The 24,124-nt window shown below is 41.4% G+C and overlaps 1 protein-coding gene across 1 annotated transcript in view; it reads right to left on the reverse strand.

Moving 5' to 3' along the window:
- The window catches only part of Sh2d4b (SH2 domain containing 4B), a 78,403-nt gene that overhangs the window by 38,283 nt on the left and 15,996 nt on the right, over positions 1-24,124 (reverse strand). The window contains exons 2-4 of the mRNA XM_060390920.1: positions 20,712-20,871; positions 18,719-18,866; positions 3,496-3,643 (exon numbers count right to left, since the gene is read on the reverse strand). Of these exons, the coding sequence (XP_060246903.1) occupies positions 3,496-3,643; positions 18,719-18,866; positions 20,712-20,871 (456 nt within the window). The remainder of the gene's footprint in view (positions 1-3,495; positions 3,644-18,718; positions 18,867-20,711; positions 20,872-24,124) is intronic.

The raw sequence follows: 24,124 nt of genomic DNA on the forward strand, positions 1-24,124 counted from the left end.
AACCAACATTGAAGGATTCCTGTGCAAGGCTTTGTGAAGTTTTCTTGGGCATCTGTTTCAGTAACCAGGCAAGAAATGTGGCAATGGCATGTAGGAGGTTGATTTGGGGCTATAACCCAAACCACACAGCTAGAAGACACAGAGTGACCAAAACTCCTACTCAGGATGGCCAAACCTCCTTTACATTTTAACCTCATCTAAAATAGTAATTGCTATCATCTGCTGGATCCTCTCTAAATTTCTGACCAACTAAAAGTCTCCGACTCCATAACCCTACAAGTTCACAGTGGAAGAGGATTTAAACACACTGCCATGCCTGACCTACCAAGAGAGTTTCAGAAGCCAGACCTTTAAGATTTGAGCTGAGCCTGGCATGATGGCATAGGCCTTTAGTTCCAGCACTCAGAGAGGCAGAGGCAGGCTATGAGTTCAAGGCCAACCTGGTCTACAAAGCAAGTCCAGGACAGCCAAGGCTATGCAGGAAAATCTGTCTGGGGAGAGATTTCAGCTGAGTACTTAACTCTCCAATCACATGATACTGAGAGCCATCTTTCCCATTTTTTTCTCTCAGTTGGAGAACTTAATTTGACTTTTTTATCAAATCTTGCTATTCCTGGTAGATTAATGGCCCACTATATCTTTCAGATTAAATTAATTAAGTGCAGAATAGATTTTCTAGATTTGAATGACATGTTCAGAGTTCAGCTCATCATTCTTTAAGAAAGAGTAAAAAATGAAAACCTCCAATCAGAGAGCCTGAATTATCACATATTCTAAGTCTTTCAGAGGTTATTCTATATTAGCGGCCACGCAGCACATTGAGCTACAATCAGGCAGCTCTCATAGGACAAGATTCCTGGTCTCCACCCCCAGTGAAACAGCAGCCCAGGAGCTCTGCAGAAGTACCCCAGCCTTAGGTCCTCTCTATTCATGTGGCAGAAGTAACCCCATGGAACCTGTTTGAAGTCACTCTGGTAAGTGGCCACGCTCTCCAGTCAGTGCTCCCACAGTGCTCAGCTTAACTTTTACACTTGCACACCTAGAGAGGGTATAAATGAGAGAGTCCCAAGAGGGTCTGTGGCAGCTACTGCTCCCCCTGCTGTTACCCTAGCTGTTGTTGCTTCATCCTGCTGCTGTATTTGCTATTGCTGGATTGCTGGATATCCTGATGGCAAAGATTAGATGTGCCCTTAATCAGCAGAAAGTAGACTATAGAGATCTATGCCCTTCTTCCGCTCTAACCTTCTTTCTCTCCTACCTAGTATTGGGGGTTGGAAGGGAGGGAGAGGTATAAGAACCCAATAAAATAGATTTTAAAAATACACTGACAGTACCTGCCATATATATATATTCATATAGCAGAGGCATACTGGGAAGCAGAGGGCTATCCGGGAGAACACCCACCTCTCAGCTCCTACTGTGGGCTCTAGTTGCAGTATCTGTAATGAACAGGTTGCAAACACCTACCCAACCCTGCTCATTTTTTCCTTGACCTAACATATTCACACACTCAAATGACCACCTGTATTAGACAAGCATGTTTACTGTTTTGTTTTTACTGATGCTTTGAGCCCTTGTTGTCCTAGAGGGCTGTCCCTCCCTCTCAGGGTCAGGCAACTACTAGAGGTAATAAAGACCCTGCTTTTTGTAAGAAAGCAATCCAAACAGAAGCCACTGCCTCTACTGAGGAACATTTACTGAGGCCATTATAGCTGAGCCAGCATCCATCTGACCTACTTACCCTAGAGGCCAGACACAAACAACTGGAGCCAGTGCTTGTATTTAGCAGTGTCATGGGACCATTCACATCAGCTATTCCTAACCCTGTCTGTCTTGCTATTCCTGCAGCCACAATAAATGTTCCTGCCTGGGTCTCGTACGTGTCACTGACCCTGATGTTTCCTATGTGATCCTGCATTGTGTGTTACTCCTTGGTGTCTAGGAGCTATAAGTAAAGACACCTTAGGAGTCACATTTGTGCTCATGTGATATAAACCTGGTCTCAGCAGCTCCTGGGCACCTGTTACAATTTCACCCTCCAGACCTGGCTCCACCTTGTTTTCCCACTTAATTTCTTGCACCAGATACTCCCTAGAATTTCCATATTCAACATTTCTTACCCAGCAATATCCCATTGTCACTGTGCCTTTGTGCATGCTGGCCCCTCTCTTTGGGACTGGAGACATGACTCGGTGGTTAAGATTGGTTGCTGCTCTTGAAGAGGACCAGAGATCAGTTCCCAGCATCCATGTCAGGACATTCACAGCTACCTATAATTCCAGCTTCAGGAAATCTGGCATCTTCTTCTGACCTCCAAAGGTGCCCATATGTGTATATGCATACATACACACACAAATAGGAAGTTAGGTAGACAGATAGATAGATAGATAGATAGATAGATAGATAGATAGATATTCTTACAGTGTTCTTTGTCACAACTATTCACTTCACACTACTTTTTTGGAGCCCACTAGGACATCCAGCCCTGAGTCTGTCACATTCTCCCTCAAAGCACTGATTCCATGTATCCATCTGCTTTGGTTGGAAGTACCTTCAACATAAGGTCCGTAAATGTCCATATCTGAAGTCTCCACAGCACAAATGTGGAAGTTTAAATGGGAATGGTCCCACAGGCTCGTATGTTTCAATGTTTCATCCCCAGTTAGTGGTACTTGGTCCCCAGTTAATGGTTTGAGAAGAATTGCGAAATGTGGTCTTGTTGAAGGAAGTGTGTCACCAGGGGTGTACTTTGAAGTTTCAAAAGTCCACTCCAGATCCATTCTCCTCCCTCTCTCTCTCTCTCTCTCTCTCTCTCTCTCTCTCTGTGTGTGTGTGTGTGTGTGTGTGTGTGTGTGTGTGTCTGTGTCTCTATTTCTTGGTCTCTGTCTCTCTCTTTTTCTCTCTCCTCTCTCTTTGTATCTGTCTCTCTCAGTCTCTGTCTCCCTCAGTCTCTTCTGTCTATGTCTCTCTGTCTCTGTCTCTCTGTATCTCTGATCTGTCACTCTCTGTATGTCTCTCTATCTTTGTCTGTCTCTCTTTGCATTGTCCCCTCTTCTTCTGACTGCTTCCTGAAGGTTACAAAGCCCTCAGCCACTGCTCTAGTGCCATGCCTGTCTGCTTTCTGCCATGATGGCCACAGATTAACTCTGTGAAACTCTAAGCAAGCTCCCAATTAAATATTTTCTTTAATAAGAGTTGCCTTGGTCTTTGTGTCCTTTCACAGCAATAGAACACTAATTTAGACAACAGCATAGAGTCAGGAAGGTATTGGTAACTCAGTAAATATAATGTTTCATTCTTTAATGTAAGGTATCTCCAAGGCAGGTGCATAAGCTATTAGAGTGTCGGGTCTGTGTCCTATCAGGACCATACACATGGGTAAAGCCTTGTGTAGTAAAGAAGAAGGATAAAATGATGGCAAAGCACATGAGAGTGGGAGGAACTAGGTGGGGAAAGTGGGACAGGCCTCTAGGCTCAGGACACAGCTCAACTTACACTGTTCTTCCCACTCACGCTCCTCTTTCTCACTGGCTTGACAGTGCAGCTGGGCCTGCTTCAGGGTCCAATAGAGTTCCTTTGCTCTCTGCTCCTCTTGGAGGCGAATCTGTTCTTCTCCTCGCCTCCTCTCTTCTTCCTCTTTCCTCTGAAAAATTATCGAAACAGAATGACATTAGAATGGGGAACTGTCTGTGGGATTCTGCAGCAGGTTAAGCTGAGCTGCCTAGAATAAAGTGTCCAGCAGTGACCATTCAACTCCTGGTCCCCATGTCAATGAAATGTGGTAGTCACACTTAGTAAGAAATGTATTGAAGCAAATTTGATTTGCTGTTTTACAGGACAGAGGATTGAACCTAGACTATAGATCAGTGGTGATCAACCTTCCTAATGCTGAGAACTTTTTGTATAGTTCCTCATGTTATGATTGGCCACTACCATAAAATTATTTTCATTGCTACTTTATAACTGTAATTTTGCTTCTGTTACAAATCGCAATGTACATGTCTGTGTTTTTCAATGGTCTTAGGTAAGCCTTGTGAAAGGGTCTTTTGACCACCAAGGGGATCATGACCCAAAGGTTGAAAAATCCTGCTCTAGAGCCTCATTATGCTAGGCAAATGTCCAACACTGTGACATTCCAGCCAGCAATGCTTATAAACTCTAACTAAAATTTTCTACAGAGCTAAAAGGACTAAGCCATCCTCAGACTTGCTTCCAAAAGAGGTCAAGAAAGATGGTCTGGTCTTTCTAAAGCCTTTCCATTTGGGCACAGGGAGATGTCTTGACCAGTCTGGATACAGTATTGACAAGACCAAAGATCTCTGGGTTTTAAATCTCTTGTTTCTTACAAGTCCTGCCTACAGGTTCCAAAATTATTTTGTTTATATTTTCCTACATTTGTTGACAAAAAATAGCATTTCTCTGCACCCAAAACTTACATAAGTAGCTATTAAAAAAAAATAGCTCACCAAGCCTCTTCCCCACCCCAATGTGCTTTTGAGCCCTACATTTTACATAGGTGCTGAGAATTGTATTCAAGTCTTCCTGCTCATATGGTAAGCATGCATGGCCAGAGTCAGACAAATTCCTAGCCCTTAATACTGTTCATTCTTGATTTACTGATTCTAAACATTAAACTCTCCCTTTGGTCTAAAAGGAAACAGAGTAGGAGTATATTAGGGGAAAGAAGGGAAGGAGGGGGACAGAGGGAAGAAGGGGAGCTAGGAGGAGTGGAGGAAGAGGAAACTGCAATTGAGTTCTAGTGTATGAGAGAAGAATAAAAAATGAGAAAAAAAATAAACCTCTATCTTTAATCAAAAACAAAACAACATTTTCTTGGTTGTTGTTGTTGTTACATGACCTATTAACATTGAAATGGACAGCCATACTGCAAAGCCAAATAGGTTGCTAGTTTCATCCCTTATAATATGTTTAAACCTTTTAATACACCTCAACCTGTATGTGCTGTTTAACTCACAACTTGCCTTTCTACCAAACAACAGCTGTTTTCTTCTCACAATAATATGTTTTTATATATGATGACATATTAAATCCTGTAAAATATGGCAAGGAAGGGACTTTTCCTTCAAGTGTCTTTGTCATAGTTGTCTATCCCGGGTTAACAATTGCTTTACCTTAAAGTCGAATATTGAATTTTTCCAAACTCCTATCAAGTATAGTAATCTTTGTCTGAGTTAAGCCAAGTTTGAATTCTTACAAAGACAGTACTGCTTCCTTGTTCAGAGGGACACCCTTCCCCTGATAGCCATTTTTTCTTCTTCTATGGGCTGTGCTGGCTGCTTCCAAAATACTTCTCCATCTATACTCCAGAACCCACCTCTGAACCTTCTCTGAGATAAAGAACTGTGTCACCGGTAGCTACTCTCCTTCAACAATATTTCAGGATACCCAAAGACACTTTCTGAGCATTGGGTGAAAATACTGCTAGGCCAGACTCACACCAACTCTTCATTAGCTGAGCATAAAACCTGATTAATTACAGACATTTCTGCCTTGTCTTCCAGCACTGATGTCACTCTGATTGTCATATACTACATAGGCCACTTGGTTTTCTCCCTGGAAATCTGCAAAGTCTCATTACCATGGGTATTCTAAAGCATTTTCTTTTCTTTGTTCTTTTTTGTTTTTTATCTTAATTTTTTAATTGAAAATAGATTCTTCTCTCAATAAATATATCCCAAGCACAGTTTCTCCTCCCTCCACCTCTCCCATTTCCTCCTCCCACATGCACTCCCCCTCTATTTTCCTTCAGAAAGGAGCAAAACATGTCCTACCAAATCAACTAAACAGCTCATGTAAGCTTACAGAGACTGAAGGAGGAGCATGGGCCTGCATGGATCTGCACCAGGACCTCTGCATATATGTTATGGCTCTTAGCTTGGTGGTTTTGTGGAACTCTTAACGGTTGGAATGCATTTGTCTCTGACTCTTTTCCTGCTCTTGGGACTCCTCCTGCTACTGAATTTCCTTGTCCAGCCTTAATATGAGGGGTTTTGGCTTGTATTGTTGTATCTTCTTTTGTCCTGCTTGGTTGTTGATTCTAAAGTATTTTTCAATGAAGTGCCTTGCTATGATTTTTCTTCAGACTAGTATCTCTTGTCTCTCCAGTGAAATAAATCTTCTTTGGCTGGGACAAAACTCTTCTTTGATGAGTTCCCTTACTTTTCTTTTTTATAGGACTTCTATTAGTCAAGCACCAGTCAGTTGAGTCAGTCTCCTAAAGACTCCATACCTTCTCTCTTGTTCCCCATGTCTTGTCTTTTATTATTCCTGGTTGAAGTCAATGACTTTATCGTCCACTTTTCATAGTGGCAAGTGTGATGTCTAAGCCCCTTTTCATATTTGCTAACTGTCTCTTTCTTGTGCTTGCATCCTGTATTTGTTTCAGAAATGCGACAACCCAGCTCTCTGAAGATTGAGACCTTATTATTTCCCTCTGCTCTGGCTGAGATTTATTTTTTCTGTTTTGTTTTGTTGCATTTATTTGACTCTGTATATGCCATCCTAAAAAAAGAAGGCTTTCATCAGATATGCCCTCCTTGACTGGTCACAGTTAAGAGAGAAGTCAGACTTGATTGGGAAGCTAAGTATGTAGCCAGCTTCACTAAGAGACAAGGCTTCACTCTATGGTCTTTGCATGAGAAACCAGCCATTTCTTTGAAAAACCATCAGATGGGAGTTTCTGGAGTGCCTTTCTGTAAGAGTCTTCTATTAGTCCGTAACAGAGTCTTCTATTCTTCCCATGTGGTGTTTGACCAGGAGTCAGAAGTGAGCAGGCTGCAGATAGAACTGTCCTTAAATCTGGGCCTCATGATTTATGGCAGTAGTTCTCAACCTGTTGGTTGCAACCCCTTTGGGGGCTGCATATCAGACATTTTACATTATGATTCAAAACAGTAGCAAAATTACAGTTATAAAGTACCAATGATTTTTTTGGTTGGGGTTACCACAACATAGGAACTGTTTTAAAGGGTCACAGTATCAAGAGGGTTGGACACTACTGCTTTATGGAAATTCCTATCTTAAAATGCCTTATTTGTCAATTTCTTCCTCAAGCTCTTTCCCCAGCAGGGTTGAGAGGAACAACCCTGTTGTCCAAGGCTAGACAAAGTGCTGCATGAGTTCTGGTTCCTGTTTATTCATCTCACATGCTCTGTACCCCTCTCCCCACTATATGAGTGTGGACAGCCAGCAGTGTCCTAAACTGTGCAGACCAGCAGCTTTCAGGGTATGCTTGAAATACTGCAATTTACAAAGCAAGAGTTTCTTATTACTTCTTTGAAGTTTATTTCATGTGCTTGTATGTTTGTGTGAAAGGCACATGCATGCCATGGCACTCAGGTAGAGATCACAGGACAGTTTGTGGGAGTTGGTTCTCTCCTTCAACCAGGTGGATCCCAGGGATAGGAGTCAGGTCATGGGACTTAGCAACAAGGACCTTTACTTGCTAAGCCTTCTCACCATCCCCAAGAGAACAGTTTTAACCTGAATTACTAAATCCTGATCATTAGAGGTAAGATAGGATAACATTATAACTTGTTTATGCAAGTAAACAACCATCATCATGAGGCACAAACCAATAAATTACTACACATGTGAATATATGGAATCATATTGGAAACATCATACATGAGTTTATCAATCATACCAGATAGCAGCCCCTCCTTTAAGATGGTAAAAAGCAGCATTGTAAGACTGATGTGTAGAAGCATACTGACTCACCACCTAGCCACTTGTCACAAGTTTCATCCTGAAAACTTGCCACAGGAAAGGAGTTCTGCCTTTGTCTCAGGCTCTAGCTCAAGCAGTTTCTCTTGCGTATGACATGCATGCAATCATAAAATAACATTCGGAACTATCTGGCCATCCTATGTTTTGAATAGCTCTACAGATGTGGAGTGTAAAACCACTTATCTTGTTCTCTACTGAAACTTTTCCTTATGTCTAGATAGCCTCTTTACCACCACTGAACCCTGAATGCCTCTCTGACCTGTTCAGAGCCATTCTGTAGCACATACTTACTACTGTATTATGTGTGGTTTCAGAGTTAATATTAATAATTCATATTAAAACAAAAGAACTAGTGGTCATCCAAGTGAAATAAGTAGAATAGCCCTCCTGGAAGGAATGTATACAGTCTACAGAAACATTGTGCTCTGCTCCTTTGGCTACATACGACTATTGAAACAACTGTCCCCAAGAAATCAGCATTTTCAGGAATCTCATACTGGGACAAGGAAAAGGTTGGAGTCTGCTGCCAGACACTGAGGAGCTTGCCTCCCTTCGCACAGTTCTGATAACCTGTCAGACCATCTTATTGGAGAAAACTGGAGTAAAGACAATCAATGATGGGTCGATGACTGGTGAGAATACACCTTAAATCTAAACCTCATGTCAAGGCTGTGAGGATGGAGAAGAAACGACTCTGCTGGACCTTTTTATTTGCTCCTCTTCCCAGTGTGGCCACATCAGACAAGTCTTCACCTCTACTTGTCACTATCACTCATCTATTGGCCCTATTGAGACTCACAAGCCTACTGTAGGTGAAATATGAGAAACTGAGTACTCACTTACTCGGAGATTGCCTTCTGGTGGTGAGAACACTAAATAAAGAAGTTACAGTTCAAGGAACTCCACCAAGAATGAACAGTGTATATAACATTGTCTAGGAGGCTACCATAGGCCATGGGACCTAAGGTATGAAGATCTGTCATAGGAGATGGCATATGGTGGAACACAGCCGAATGAGTACAGGGGAAGAAATTTTTGGAGAGCAGAGCTGCCTACACAGAAGCCCATGTGTTACAGTACATGTCAGCCTTTTTTAGTACAAAGTTACTCATTGGGATGGAGTGGAAAAGTCAGAATTCTAAGGTGTGTGTGCTCCAAAAGCCTTCTGACATACAGGAGGCCACAGTGAGTAATAAGATGCTGAGGTTAAGGGGCTCAAGTATGCATACTAACGGGGGGTAGGGGAAGGATGACACATCTGAATACGGACAGATGTGACCTAGCAGTGTGACTAAAAGATAGCAGATTAAAAGGGTGTCTTAGAAAAGACTAATAACCAAATCTTGGCCAGAGTACAGGGAATCATATGAAAGAAGGGGGAGTTAGTAAGACCTGGAGAGGACAGGAACTCCACAAGGAGCAAATATATCTGGGCATATAGGGTCTTTTCTAAGACTGATTCTCCAACCAAGGACCATGCATGGATACAACCTAGAACCCCTGCTCAGATGTAGCCCATAGCAGCTCAGTATCTAAGTGTATTCCCTAGTAAGGGGAACAGGGATTGTCTCTGACATGAACTCAGTGGCTGGTTCTTTGATCTCCCCCCCCCCAGCCCCCAAGGGAGGAGCAGCCTTGCTAGGCCACAGAGGAGGACATTGCAGCCAGTCCTGATAAGACCTGATAAACTAGGGTCAGATGGAAGGGGAGGAGTACCTCCCCTATCAGTGGACTTGGAGAGGGGCATGATATGAGATGAGGGAGGAAGGGTGGGATTGGAAGGGTATGAAGGAGGGGGCTACAGCTGGGATACAAAGTAAATAAACTGTAATTAAAATTAAAAAAGACTAATAAAAAAAAGCCAAGATTAAGATAATAATCTAGGGGCTGGCAAGATGGCTCAGTGTTTAAGAGTACTATATGCTCTCCCAAGGGAGCAGTGTTCAATTCCCAACACCCACATGGCAGCTCACAACTGTCTGTAATGCTGATTCCAAGGGATCTGATACCTACACACTAATGCACATAAAATAAAATTAAATTAAAGCTTTTTTAAAAAAGATAACCTAGAAGGAAGGATGACTCTGAACTATCAGGAAGAGGGAGCATTTAAAGCAGAGAGTAGTAAGCTGAAATGAAGCTGCTGAGACATTACAAAGATAAGAAATCTACCAGAGACAGCTGGGTGTGTCATTGGAAGTGACTAGAGATTGTGACAAGAGAAGCCTCCACAGAACAAAGAGACAGTTATCTAGACACCACAGAGAGAAAATAAGAGATAACCACAGAAAACTCATCAGGGCATCCACGATGAGAGAAATGTGGGGTTTAGGTAACCACCAGATGGCTTCAAAGCTTTTTGGCAAAGATCTCTCAAAAACAGACATAGGAAGGGTCAGTTAGATCATTATCTTTGACAGGGGAAATCTTAAGGCAGTTTCTGACTGATGCAAAACCGGAAACCATGTCTCCAACTCTAATGCATAGTAAGCTGTTTAGACTAATGCTGGCACAGCCCTTTGTATTTCAGTTAATATATTTCCTTTTCCTCCCCACAGGGCTCCATAATCTCTGACAATGGTCACTGTGTCATTCAGTCCACACGGCTGTCAGAGCCAAGAGTCTCAGATATGAACTGTATTAATTCACTGTTACAAAGCACCACTGGCTGTGTGGCTTAAACAAGATAGTGTTTCCTCACAGTTCTAGAGGTGGCAAGTCCCAACACAGATCAGCAGGGTTGGTTCATTCTGAGGCTTCTCCTTGACCTGAAGGTGGCCGCCTTCCCCCTGCTTCACACTGAGTTCAATTTATTCTCCTTTGAAGGACACCAGTAATGTTGTATTCAGGACCAACCAACACTAAATATTCCATTTTTGAAAATTTATTTGTTTTTTACTCACTTTACATCCTGGTTGTTGCTCCCCTTCCCTTCCCTCACCTCTTTCTCAGAAAAGGGGAGCTCCCTTTCCCATCCGCCCCAGTTCATCAAGTTGCATTAGGACTGAGTCCTGAGTCCTCTTCCCCTTACATTTTAGCTAAAGTTGCCTATGTAAGGACCTTGCCTTCAAATACAGTTATGTTCTGAAGTATGGGGAGTTTCAGGCTTCAGTGTAGACAAAGATGAGTGGAGAATAGGTGTGGGAAGGTGGTAGATGGCAAGTGAGTCCACAGTAAGAACACTGCACTCGAGTGAAGGTGCAAAGGGTCAGGACTGGTGTGCCGTAAATTATCTGATTCTGTACTTGAAATTACAGTGTGAAGTTTCTTCCCCACCCAGCTGTAGGTGACCAGAGGCAGACTGTTAAACAACAGTCTTATTGTTCAGCTGTTTCTCCTCTTGAGAGTGGGACACTGCCCAGGCAGCCAGTGGTCTGCTGCAAACTCCTCTCTCAAAGGAAAATGACTGGCCATTACTGTGACAAAGGCAAATCTCTTCACAAAGATGGGGACAACAAAAGATAACAGTTTGTAACTACAAATCCACAAAATTGCATCTTTCTCCTCAAGGACACACTAAAATGACTCAACTCTCCCAGCTAAAATTACCTAAGCATTCTCATTGTTGTGGTAACCATCTGACCTGTTGGGCCAGTTTAAGATCACTGAAGAAAAGTTCATCTTATTAAGTTGAGCAGCCAAGGGCCAACCCAACCAAGAGACAGCTCCACAAATACTCACGTTTCACTGAGGACCCTGCTCTGTGCTGGATGCTTGAGGCCCTCTGAGATTATTCAGTCACCCTTCTGATAACTCATCAGTAACAGCACACTGCCAAGGCTTGGGTCCCTAACACCAATAAAAGATATCATAGAGACAAATGCTTTTTCTGGAAGGCATCAACATTTTTACTGTATTCTTGTTCCTACAATGCCACTGTACCCTGTGAGATACTATATTCCAGAACAACAGGGCTGAAACCATGTTTTTCACTCCTTCCTCTCCAAGTAACAGGGCAGAGCCTGGCAGAGCAGGTGCTCCTTAAATGCCAAATAGATGAATGATTATTAAATACAGAAGGGATTAGGATAACCCATGAGAGAAAGAAGGTGAACTAGGTCATGCTGCCCTGTTGCTGGCAACCTTGTGGAGAACCTACAATGTTTTTAAAGATTTATTTATTTTTATTTTATGTATGTGGGTGTTTTGCATATTTTTGTATAACTTGTGTTCAGTGCCTGAGAAAGCCAGAAGAGGGCGTTGGATCCCCTGGAACTAGAGTTACCTATACATGGGTTCCCAGGAAAATAAAAAATATATACATATTAGTTATTGCATTCCTACATTCAAGAATCTCTGAATGTTGGGATCTTAACATCAAAATGTGCAATAGAAAGAATAAGTCACGTCAGTCTTTAACCTGATACATAAATTCATGGTTTGGGTTCTTTACTGCTACAAAATAAACTATTAGAAAATGAACTGCTTAACAACCACCAATCACTTCATTCACTTGGGATTCTGCAGGTTAATAAATCAGGCAGGGCTGGGCAACTCAGCTCTTCTGTACTACGTAGTATCAGCTGAGGTTAGTCGTTTGGCTGAGCTCATTCCCTGGGTGGACTTGCAGGATCAGGAGGGATTCCGTACATGCTGGCTGCTTTAATACCCTCCACATTGTCACATGGGCTCGATTTCAATAGGCTAACCTAGGGTATAGGACTATCTGTGAGCCTCTCCCCACAATAATCACTACAGGAGGTGTAAGCTGAAGCTTGAGTCTTCTGCAGGCTGTGCTGAAAGGGACATGGACAGAATATACCCAAGTACCTTACACATATAGGAATGCTGTCTAAAGATGTTTAATCTTCATTCTATCCTAGCCCAAGCTGAAAATACCCTGATTCAACAAGGAAAAAACTAGAAAATACTAAAACACAATCTGCTCATTCAAACTTAGAAATCCATTAACATGAATAAAAAATTTAAGCAATTGATTTCTAAATTAAACAATTTATATAGATAATGGCATAACCTGTAAAAAGTAAAATAAGGAGCAACAGAGTGGCTCAAGAGTTAAAAAGGTTGGTTTGCTTGCTTGCTTGCTTCTTGCTTGCTTGCTTGAGACCTAGTCTTTCTCCACAACCCTGGCTGTCCTGGAACTCTCTGCGTAGCCATGCTGACCTTGAACACAAAGACCCATCTGACTCTGTCTTCTGAGTACTGGGATTAAAGGCACATGACACTCCACCCAGATGGATAAAAAGTTTACTGTTCGTACAGAAGACCTGTGTTCAGTTCCAGCAGCCCTACGGTGGTTCATAATCACCTGCAAATCCAGTCACAGGGGTTCAGATACCCTTTGGCCTTGCAGGCACCTGCATACACAGTGAACATTAACTCAGGAAAATGTACACATATACAAATAAATCAATACATTAATTAACTAATTAATTAATGGAAAATAATATGTGGGACCTTAGTTATTTTAGAAATAATGGTATGTTTTAAACACAAAGCAAAACAGGAAATTCTGTTTGTTGCATCTCCTAGTTAGATTTTTGGGGGGAATATTTACATGTTTTGTTTAAAAAATATTTGATTTTTATACAGCTGTAATCTCAATGCTCAAGAGAGGGACTAAGATGGAAGGATTTTAAGTTTGAGGTCACCTGGGCTACACAGCAAATTTTAGGTTAGCCTGGACTACATAGTGGGACTATGTCACTGTCTTAGTAGGTATTCATTGCAGTGAAAAGACACCATGACCAAAGAAACTCTCATAAAGAAAATCATATAATTGGGGCTGGCTTACAGTTTCAGAGGTTCAGTTCATTATCATCGTGGTGGGAAGAATGGCAGCATGCAGGCAGACATGGTGCTGGAGAAGGAGCTACGAGTTCTACATCTTGATCCACAAGCAGCAAAAGGGGACTGTGTGCCACTTTGGGCATAGTTTGAGCATAGAGGAGCTCCAAGCCCACCCTACAGTAACACACTTCCTCCAACAAGGCCATAACTATTCCAACAAGGCCATACCTCCTAATGGCGCCATTCCCTGTGGCCAAGCATTCAAACACATGAGTCTATGAGTCCATACATATTCAAACCACTCACAGAATAAATAATTAGCTAAATCAACTATTTGTAAACGGGGATTTTAATTAAAAGTAACCGATAATTGTTTCTATTACATTCCACACATCAAAACAGCTTTCAAGGCCAATGTACAGACTCTGATAACCCCACTCTAAAAGGAAAATTGGCAAAAGGATTTGCTGCCAGCCATATTTAGTCAACCAGAAAATCTTTCCAAGACATTTCAGTATATCTTAACTATTTCCTGGGATAAAGAGCTCCACAATGAAGAGTGGTGTGTGCAAGAAAGACCACACACACACACACACACACACACACACACAAACACACACACAGCTTTCCAGCCTGGACCAAGCCACCCAGAGCCCTGCTGTGAGACTAAGACAATGACATAGTCCCACTATGTAGCCCAGCTGACCTCAAACTTACTCCTCACAGTGAAGCCATGCTGAACCAAGGTTCCTACTTGTATTAAAGTTCAAACACGCAGTTCAGTGTCCAAGTGGGTTACATAGTAATGGAAAGAGGGACTGCCTCTGACATAAACTGATTGGCCTGCTCTTTGATCACCCCCCGCTGAGGGAGGAGCAGCCTTACCAGGCCACAGAAGATGACAATGCAGCCACTCCTGATGAGACCTGATAGACTAAGATCAGAAGGAAGGAGAGGAAAACCTCCCCTATCAGTGGACTTGGGAAGGGGCATTCGTGAAGAAGGGGGAGGGAAGGTAGGATTAGGAGGGGAGGAGGTAGGGGTTTACGGGGGGATACAAAGTGAATAAAGTGTAATTAACAAAAGTTAAAAAAAAGTTCAAACATGCATATGTAGCAACTTGAATTTTAGAACAAAGACACATATGTCAAAATTAGAACCAGACACTTAATTTTGAGTCCGTTGGTGGCTTGAAGGCCTGGCCAGATAGTCTCACTGATACCACTGCGAGCCCTGGCAAAGCACTCTACAACATATCACCCTTCCATCACAGAGGCTTTCAAGGAGACCATCAGCCAGAGAACCTCAACCAGTAACATGACCCCTCTGTGATCTTTCTGTGAAGTGAGCTCAACACCCAGCTCTACCTCACCTCCCTCCAAGCACCTAGACTCAGCCCCACGTATAGAGAGAAGAGGCCAAAATGGAACCTATAATGATCACTGCCAGAGAGAGAGAAAAAGAACTACTTTTCTTCCTCAGCCACCTCAAAGAAGATGCATGCAGAAGAGCTTCAAGTCTCATCAGGCCAAGAGGAAAACTCTAACCTCTACCTGTCTTTAAAAAAGACGTCTTCTTTGGACATAGCCACATGCATATTGTAGGCAGTGACTATTGCACTACAATGCAATAGTAGTGCATTGAGGAGTGTGACATAGATGCCATGGCTCTTACAGCCTAACAATGTTACCTGGCAACGTTCAGAAAGTACTTAGCTGATACAACCTTATTTTCAAATTGCCCAGCCAAACCATGAAAGAAAAAAGATACACAAATGTACATATGTGTATCTGTATATATGCATCCACATACACACATGTGTCTTTGTACACGTGTGTGTTTGTATATGTCTGTACATGTTTTCAGACATGAACAGATGTATGTGTAAAGACATGCATACATGTGTGCATATATTCATATGTATGCATATGTGTGTGAAAGAGTAAATTTTGGCAAATATTATTAATTAGTAAACTTAAGTGAAAAATATATAAATGTTCATTTTTCCAACTTTTCTACATCTTTAAAATTGTTGATAAAATAAAGTAGTGAATACTACTTCATTTAAAAACTTAAAAATTTCTCCTCAAAAGTTATAAACCACAGCAAACCCAACAGTAACTGCAATAGATATAAATATACTGTTTGAGCCTGTATGTAGCATATATTTGTAATTCCAACCCTTGGGAGGCAGGTGCAAGAAGACTGGCATATGTTTAAGACCAGCATGGACTACATAGACAGACCCCGTATCAGGAAAATACACATGTTAGTATGTATGCATGTATGTATATGTGTGTATACTATACACTAAGGTCACCACATCCAAAACAGCAAAAAATACTGAGCCTGTGGGGTTTTTTGTTTGTTGTTTGATTTTTGTATTTTGAAATAGGGTTTCTCTATGTAGCCTTTGCTGTCATGAACTACCTTTGAAAAACAGGCTGGCCTTGAACTCACAGAGATCCTCCTGTCTCTGCTTCCTTGAGTGTTGGGAGTACAAGCATGTGCCACCACACCCAGCCTCAGCCTATGGTTTAACTAAAAAGATAGTGTGAAATACTCAGTATTTTTACCAGGGTCTAGAAAAAGTTATAGATTAATAGAAGTTACTGAGACTGTTTAGAACTAGAAAACCATTGACCTTCACAAGTTTGTAATAAAAAGTTAAAAAGACAAAAGAAGCTTTGGGTCAAAAGAGAAATAGCATATTCCAGAAGAAGATTCCAAAATTCAGTATTTTTTAAATGTCCACTTTCATAAACACAGCTACAATTTAACACAATCCCAATAAAAATCATCATGGATTATTATTTGAAGAACAGTTAAAAAAAGTCAAAAGTTCTGCTGGTAGAAAAAATAGATGACATTATTAGGCAAAGAAATTTTGCAAATCATAAGTTATGGGGTTCTTATATAAATGCGTATTAAAAATTAATTTAAGGCTACAATAACTGAACAATTAGTCTGGCTCAGGAGCAATAAATCATGAAGGGAAAATGAAAAGATCTGGGGGCAAGTATACAGTAAACGTTTGTCAAGACAGCAGGCAAATGGAAAGGGAGAGGCCAGCCCTGTGCTGCAGCACAGAGTAGCTGCAAAAATTGAATAAAGTCGGTACACGATACTGTGTGACTCTCCCAAGACGGAGGAACATTCAATACAGAGAAAAAAGGCATGAAAGGTATAAAAGCAAATGTAGGTAAGCTTTCTGGGCTCAGAACACATGATAAAGAAAAAGATTGTTGAACTTGACTCCTGGACATTAAATACAATAACCAAAACTAAGAAAAGCAATGGCTGCTGAGGAAAGTATCTCAGCATCCTCACTATGCAATCACCGTGGAGGAAGGGCAGATGCTGTGAAAATACTGACAAGCAAAACTCAAAACATCGCTCCTTCCACAGCTGTGAGTGGAGAGACTTGAGCAAGCTCATCAGACAGAAAAATGTGCAATGCAGTCTAGCCTACACTGATGAGGCTGTATTCTTACAGTGCTCCCGACTTGTGGCGACATCTCTTAGACTCAGAAGCATGTGTCCAGAGGCCCTGAGAGCTGTTCTTTGGCACCATAACTACTAGAACGAGGGGCTCCTTACCCCAGCTTCTGAGGGAAGACAGATCCCCCACTTCACAAACTGCTTGGCTAAAGGAATGCAGTATCTAATTAGAAGCTGATCTGCTTCTGCTTCTAGCTTCTTCACTTCTCTAACTGCTGAGAGCAGGCTATCCTCTGCCCTGTCCTTGAGTGTTCATTCCTGTAAATCTCCTCTACAGGCACTGTGAGGGATTTCGGCTCTCTCTCCCAACTGTCAGTAGTTAGCAGGAAGAAAAATCTATTTTGTTTCATGTTTTATTTGTGGCAAATGTTAAATATTAAACCTTATACATGCTGTATTCCGAGACCCAAACTCTGTTTTCTTGCTTTGTCTGATATCCAGCTGTGTTTGATTTCAACAATACAACTTGAAAAACAGTACAATGTTTAGCATGACTTTTTTTGTTGTTTTCTGCTTATTTGTATTTTCTGTTTTCTATTAAATAAATGTATTGCACCTATATTATAATGAAAAATATTTTCAGGTAATTTAAGTTCCAAACCTGTTGCAGTTTCCTTTCTGTTGCTGTGATAAAATACCCTGACAAAAGCAACTCAAAAGAAAAGGAGTTATTTATGCTCATGATTGTGGTTGTTGTCCATCAATGTGGTGAAGTCAAGGCAGCAGGAACTTGAAACTACTGATCATATCCAGTCAAGAGCAGAGAGAGAACCAAAGTGGGTATGCTTGCATTCAGCTAACCCTCTCTTTTATACAGTCCAGGGTCCAAGCCCATGGACTTGATGACGTTTTTAAGCTGAGTCTTCACATATCAATTACTGTAATCAAGATGATTCCCCCACAGACAGGTCCATGAGCCCAGAATTCAGACATTCCTCATGAAGACCCCTTTTTCAGTGATTCCATATTGCATCACAATGACAATTAAACCCAACAATCACACTAGCAGAGAGTAGTGAAACTCATTTATCAATTTCAAAATCTTATTGATTTAGTTAATAACACCAAGTGACAAGACATTCCTTGGCCAAGAAAAGTACATATGTCCTCTCCATAAATTTTCATAAAAATAAAAGACTTTCCAGGCATGTGGGCACAGATCTTTAATCTCAGGACTTGAGAGGCAGAAGTGAATGAATGTCCAGGGAGTCCAAGGCTCTATAGTAAGACCTTGATACTCACCCCCCCCAAAAAAAATAAAATCTGAAGTAGTCTATTCTTATTACCATTTTACCAAAATCAAGGTGATAACTCAAAAGTTTAACAAGTATCTCAAGGTCACAGAGCAGTTAGTAGTAGAGCTGGGTATGAATTCTGGCTCATCTGGTCAGAAGTTAGTTCCTGGGGCCACATTTCATAACACTCTCAGTTTGGGACAGAGAAGGCCAGTATTCTGTTCCTAACTCTGTACCCAACCACTCTCATATGTGGCCTTAGAAATTCATTTTCCTTGTCTGGCTCTTACTTCGCTTATCTATACAAGAAAATACATTTAATGTGTGTCAAGTTCCTTCCTGCTCAGACATGCCAGATTTCTGTCTCATAGCACAACCCAAGGCCAACCAATGGCCAAGAACAGAGTCAAACCAAACAGTGGCCAACTGAGCTGTGTGGTAAGAGCAGGTGGCCCTCCTAGGTGCCCTGTGCAGTGGCCCACCTTGAATTCCTCATGGATGCGTTCCTCTAGGATTTTGGCAGCCTTGCGGTCCTCCATCTCCACTTTCCACTTCTCTGCCAAGATCCGAGCTTTCTCATTGGCTAAGGCATCCCGGAACTTCTTGGTGATCTCTGCTTCCTTTTGTCTCCTTCCAAGAAAGCAGCAGCAGGGGTGAGGTTGGGTGAAAAACTAGAATGCAACTTCAAGTAAAAACAAGAAGCAGTCTTCCTTTGATACACAGAACAGTAAGCACAAAGATCAACACAACTCAAGAAGGCAAAAGAGGGGAGAGATGACACTCATAAGGAAGATTAACCAGCAGAACCATTCTGGAAGCCAAGAAACAAGACATGAAAATCTTATTTCTCATTCAAGTAGACAAAGATGTATGTAGCAGATGTTCAGCAGAGTTTTATTAAAAATGGTAAGCAACTTAAACATCTGTCAAAAACACAACTAAGAACTAGGTTGCTTTCCTGTGTAATAAACCACTATTTGGGAATCTTCAACTGCGTTAGGATTTGAAGTGATAAGATTTGTCAAGCTGTAAATAAAACAGTACTTTTTTTTTTTTTTTTTTGTCTCTTAAATACTCTTCATGTTAGCTTGAGCAATAGGTGGTGGGTGTTCTTTAATTCATTGTAGTCTTCAGTTTTGTTTACATGTTTTCACAATTTGACAACTAAGATATCATCATTCAAACTTGATGGTAGAGGACTCTGGAGATACCATTACATGGATTTCCAAGATTGGCAAGAAGAATAAAACAAAAAGTTAAAATTTGTTGACAAAAGGAGTCTGATTCCTATCCTTTCTCTGAGGATAGGAGTCCCACAAGGACCAAACATATCTGGCACAGGGGTTTTTTCAGGAAACTGTTTCTCCAACCAAGGACCATGTATGGATATAACCTAGAACCTTTATTTGGATGAAGCTCTTGGTAGCTCAATAACCAATTGGTTTCCCATAGTAAGGGGAACAGGGACTATCTCTGACAGGAACTCAATGGTGGGTTCTTTAACCTCCCCACCCCCCAAAGGAGGAGCAGTCCTGCTAGGCCACAGAGGAGGACTTTGCAGCAGCCAGCCCTGAAGATACCTGATAAAACAGGGTCAGACAAAAGGGGAGGAGGTCCTCCGCAATCTGTGGACTTGGAAAGGGCAGGGAGAAGCTGAGGGAGGGAGGGTGGGTGGGATTGGAGGGAATAAGGGAGTGGGATACAGCTGGGATACAGAGTTAATAAAATGTAACTAATAATAATAAACAAAAAAAAAAAGGAGTCTGATTCCAAACTTCCCTGAGGGCTGAGCTGCCCTTCTACTGTGAAATCTAAATAATGTGCAGAGGAGCAACACAGAGCCAAGGTGAAGCCCTACTGCTAGATCATCCTTGGGAGAACTTTGCAAAGTGGCTGAGGCTGTAGAAATGGTTCCGTTTGATGAAGTACTTGCCATGTGAGTCCAGGAAATAAATTCAGATCCCTAGCACTCTCTTATAAATGTGGATGCAGTAATGGATGCTTATAATCCCTGCACTGGGGAGACAGAAAAAGGAAGATACCAAAACTAACTGGCCCCACAGGATCCACAAGAGACCCTGCCTCAAAAAATAGTATGGAGAGCAACAGAAGAAGACATCTAACATTGACCTCCGGCTTTTACATACACATGCGCGCACACACACACACACCATGCTGCCCATACTGTCCAGATGAATGCACACTTCATGTATACAAGAAGGGGTGTTAGGTTTTTAGGTTATATCACCAACAAGAGAAAACTGAGGTCCCAGGTTAGCTGACTGGTAGATCTAATACTTGAACCCACAAGATTCACTGATGGAAGACTCCAATGCCTTGGTTACTTGATCTTTATAGAACTAAACACAGCCTGCCACTGACCAGCATCTCATTTTCCCACCCATAGCTTAGATATACCTAGCACTCCAGGCTCAACCCACCTCCCCCAGTACCCTCCCAGCCAGCACCTCTCACCAGAGCTCCTCAGCCTCTCTCTGTGCTTGGAGCCGTGCTCTCTCTGCAATCAGCTCCTCAGAGATCTCTTCGTAGGGCTTGTCTCCGGGGCCTTCACCCATGACCCACACCCAGACCTCGCCATCTTCTCCCAGCAGCCACTGGATATGTTTGTTGCTCGCTGCCTCATGGTAGAAGGAGGAACAGAGAGAGAAAAAAGAAACAACTTGTGAGCAGGCCGAGCTGGTGCATAGCACATGCTCTATTGTCATCACACAACTCAACAGAGCAAGAGGGGCCTGAATGCAAATTCAAGAAATTTCCTTATATCATCCCCTTTAGTCAGCAACAGAACACCAAATCAGCACCTGAGCTTTCATGAGGTCCAAATGAGCAAAAATGTCAAGGGACAGTGTTATAGTTTCTGTAGGAAATGATTTGTGCTACTCCTGGACTGAAGCTGTGGCATGCCAGTGAACGTTCTCTGCTCTCTTGTTTTCCTATCCACTGACTAGGAATAAAAAAATAAAAAATGGTAGAGTTGCAAGATGAAGCAGCCCAGAGCCTGGTGTCCCTGTGATACACATCATGCTGTAATTTGAGCAAGAAATGAACCTTTAATATGTGCAGCCAGTGAGAGCCCTTAGTTTGCCAATAACAGCAGGCTCCACTGATGACTGTGACTAGAACAGTGATGCTCCGTGGTGGCACGGTTGCCACAGCAATAGAAACACTGCATCTGGCTTTAGCAGCTGGGTGAGTGATATCCAGTAGGCCAAACAGCTGGAGATCCATGCATGGGGGAACAAAACAGCTGGTAGAAATGTCACAGACTCATGAACTTAAAAGGCATACCCTGTGTTTTCTGAATTGGGGAGCTGAAGATGAAACATTAGCAATGTATGTTGGATGAATCTGACACTATGTCAAGAGAAGAAGGAACCAAGTTCAAGAAGGAATCAAGTGCTTTGCAGGGGGAATTGAAAGAGAAAGGAGAGAATACAGAAATTTTGGACTGAAAAAATTTAGGTTCCAAATTGGAAAAGATGAACTGGTTTTGGAATACCTGTGATTCCAGCATTCTGTACGTTGAGGCAGGAGGATCATGAATTCCACACTAACTGTGCAATGTGGTGAAATATTCTGTCTGTCTGTCTCTCTCTCTCTCTGTCACTCTCACTCTCTCTCTCTCATACACACACAGCCAGTGGCACTGAATAAAACCTCCAGCCTCCAGAATATTGTGTCTGCCCATGGCTGTTTATCCATGAGGTTGCTCCAGGCTCTGACTGAGCATGACAGGCTCATGACTGAGATGTTTGACTTCTTTTTTTGCATTCCATGGCTCTCTACAATAAAGCTCCAGGCCTCCCTTCCTCCCTTACTCAAGATCATGTGAGGAAAAAATAAATAAAAATTTATTTTAAACAGTGATAAACATATTATGTAATAATATAAAATGGTTTCATGAAAAAAATAACTGTATATTGTAAAACAACAGAATTATCATTAGAGCACCAATCATGGAGCTGCTGCTCTGAAGGCTCAGCTACCTGCCTTTCTTCTAGATACATATCTGATTAAAATAATAATAATAATGATCAGAGCGAAGAGGCAATCTATAGAGGGAGAAAAAAATCCCTGCAAACCATACACCTCATTAAGAGTTAGTGCCCAAATGAATAAGAAACTCAAGCAACACAGGATCAAGCAAACAAATAATTCTGTTTTAAAATGAGCAAAGGGCTTAAACAGACACTTCTCGAAAGAATACATACAAATGGCCAACTGTGAGAGAAAACATTCAACCTGATTAATTATCAGAGAAGCTCAGGTCAAAACACTGTGGGATGTCACTCCACGCCAGTTAGAAGGATGAGCAGCAAATCTATAAAGCTAAAAATCTCAGGGGTAGGGGCTAGAGAAGTGGTTCTCATGTGGGTCATGACCTCTTTGGGGGTTCAAACAACCTTTTACAGGGTTCACCTATCATATATCCTGCATGTCAGGTATGAACATTGTAATTCATTACAGCAGCAAATTTACAGTTATGAAGTAGCAAAGAAATAATTTTATGGTTGAGGGGCAGTACAATAAACATAAAGATGTACATTAAAGGATTGCGGCATTAAGAAGGTTGAGAACCACTGGGCTGGAGAGATGGCTTGGCAGTTACTTGGTGCTTTTGCAGAGGACCTGAATTCTATTCCCATTCCCCAGATGGCAGCTTACAACCATCTGGAACTCCAGTTTCAGGGGAACTAACACACTCTTCTAGCCTAATAGGCACAGCACAAGACATACATGCAGGCAAAACACCCATACCCATAAAGCATTTTTTAAACAAAAGCTTGGAGAGCATAGAGATAAAGGAACATTTGTACTCTGATATAAGAATGAGAATAAATTCAGTCATTGTAGAAAACAGAACAGAAATTTCTCTGAAAACCAAAACTAAAGATGTGAATATGTACACACACATACATATGCATATGTATCCAAAAGAAATTAAGTCGTTATGTCAGAGATGTCTGCACATTCATGTTCATTGAATGACACGGAATTCATCTGTGTCCACCAAGAGACAGGAACACACAAAAACAATTAAAAAAATTAAAGACTGAATAAAGAAAATATGATCCATATGTACAGAGGAATACTATCTGGTATGAGAAAAGTATGAGATCGTAGCATTTTCAACCATATATGGGAACCTGGAGGAAGTGTGGCAAGTGAAAGAAAAGTGAAAAAAGCCAGGCACAAAAACAAAACTATCATATGAGCTCACAGATATATGGGGCGTAAAGGGGGAGAGAGGTTAGAGGGATGCTGAAATAAATCCATGTCTCTCTGGTTGCATGTATGCATAGCACTAACCAGACTTATTAGGTTATTTAAAAAGACATGAAGTGAGGAGGGGATCTACTGGGAAACATAGAAAGAGTTGGAGATAAAACAGGGATAGATGATAATATTTAATTGTATACATGTATGAAATCTCAAAAATAAAAATATTTAAAGCATCTATCTCATTAGTGTGTGAATTTTCTCTTTTCTTTAATAAATGATAAAGCTTTATGTATACCAAAGATTTGTTTTAAAATAGGTTTCTTTGTGATTTATTATTTTCAAAATGTGTCTTATTTTACATTTTTGTAAATCTATTTACTACGTAGCCTAATTGAAAGTACAGGAGGTTCTCATATCTTCTCCTGAGCTTAAGCTTTCATGATAGATAATTTGGGTTGAAGTATATTTTTTTTAAAAAAATCACATGCACATGTAAAAAGAAGAATGGAAAAGACTTCACAGCTTTTCCCTCGGGATGTCTTATTTACTGTATGAAGGCTCAAATGAGTAATAGATAACCTATTTGTTTGTTTGTTTGTTTGTTTTAGACAAACAAAACAGAGGATCTTGCTATGCAGCCGAGG

The sequence above is a fragment of the Meriones unguiculatus genome, chromosome 9, assembly GCF_030254825.1.
Source record: "Meriones unguiculatus strain TT.TT164.6M chromosome 9, Bangor_MerUng_6.1, whole genome shotgun sequence".
Lineage (NCBI taxonomy): Eukaryota > Metazoa > Chordata > Mammalia > Rodentia > Muridae > Meriones > Meriones unguiculatus.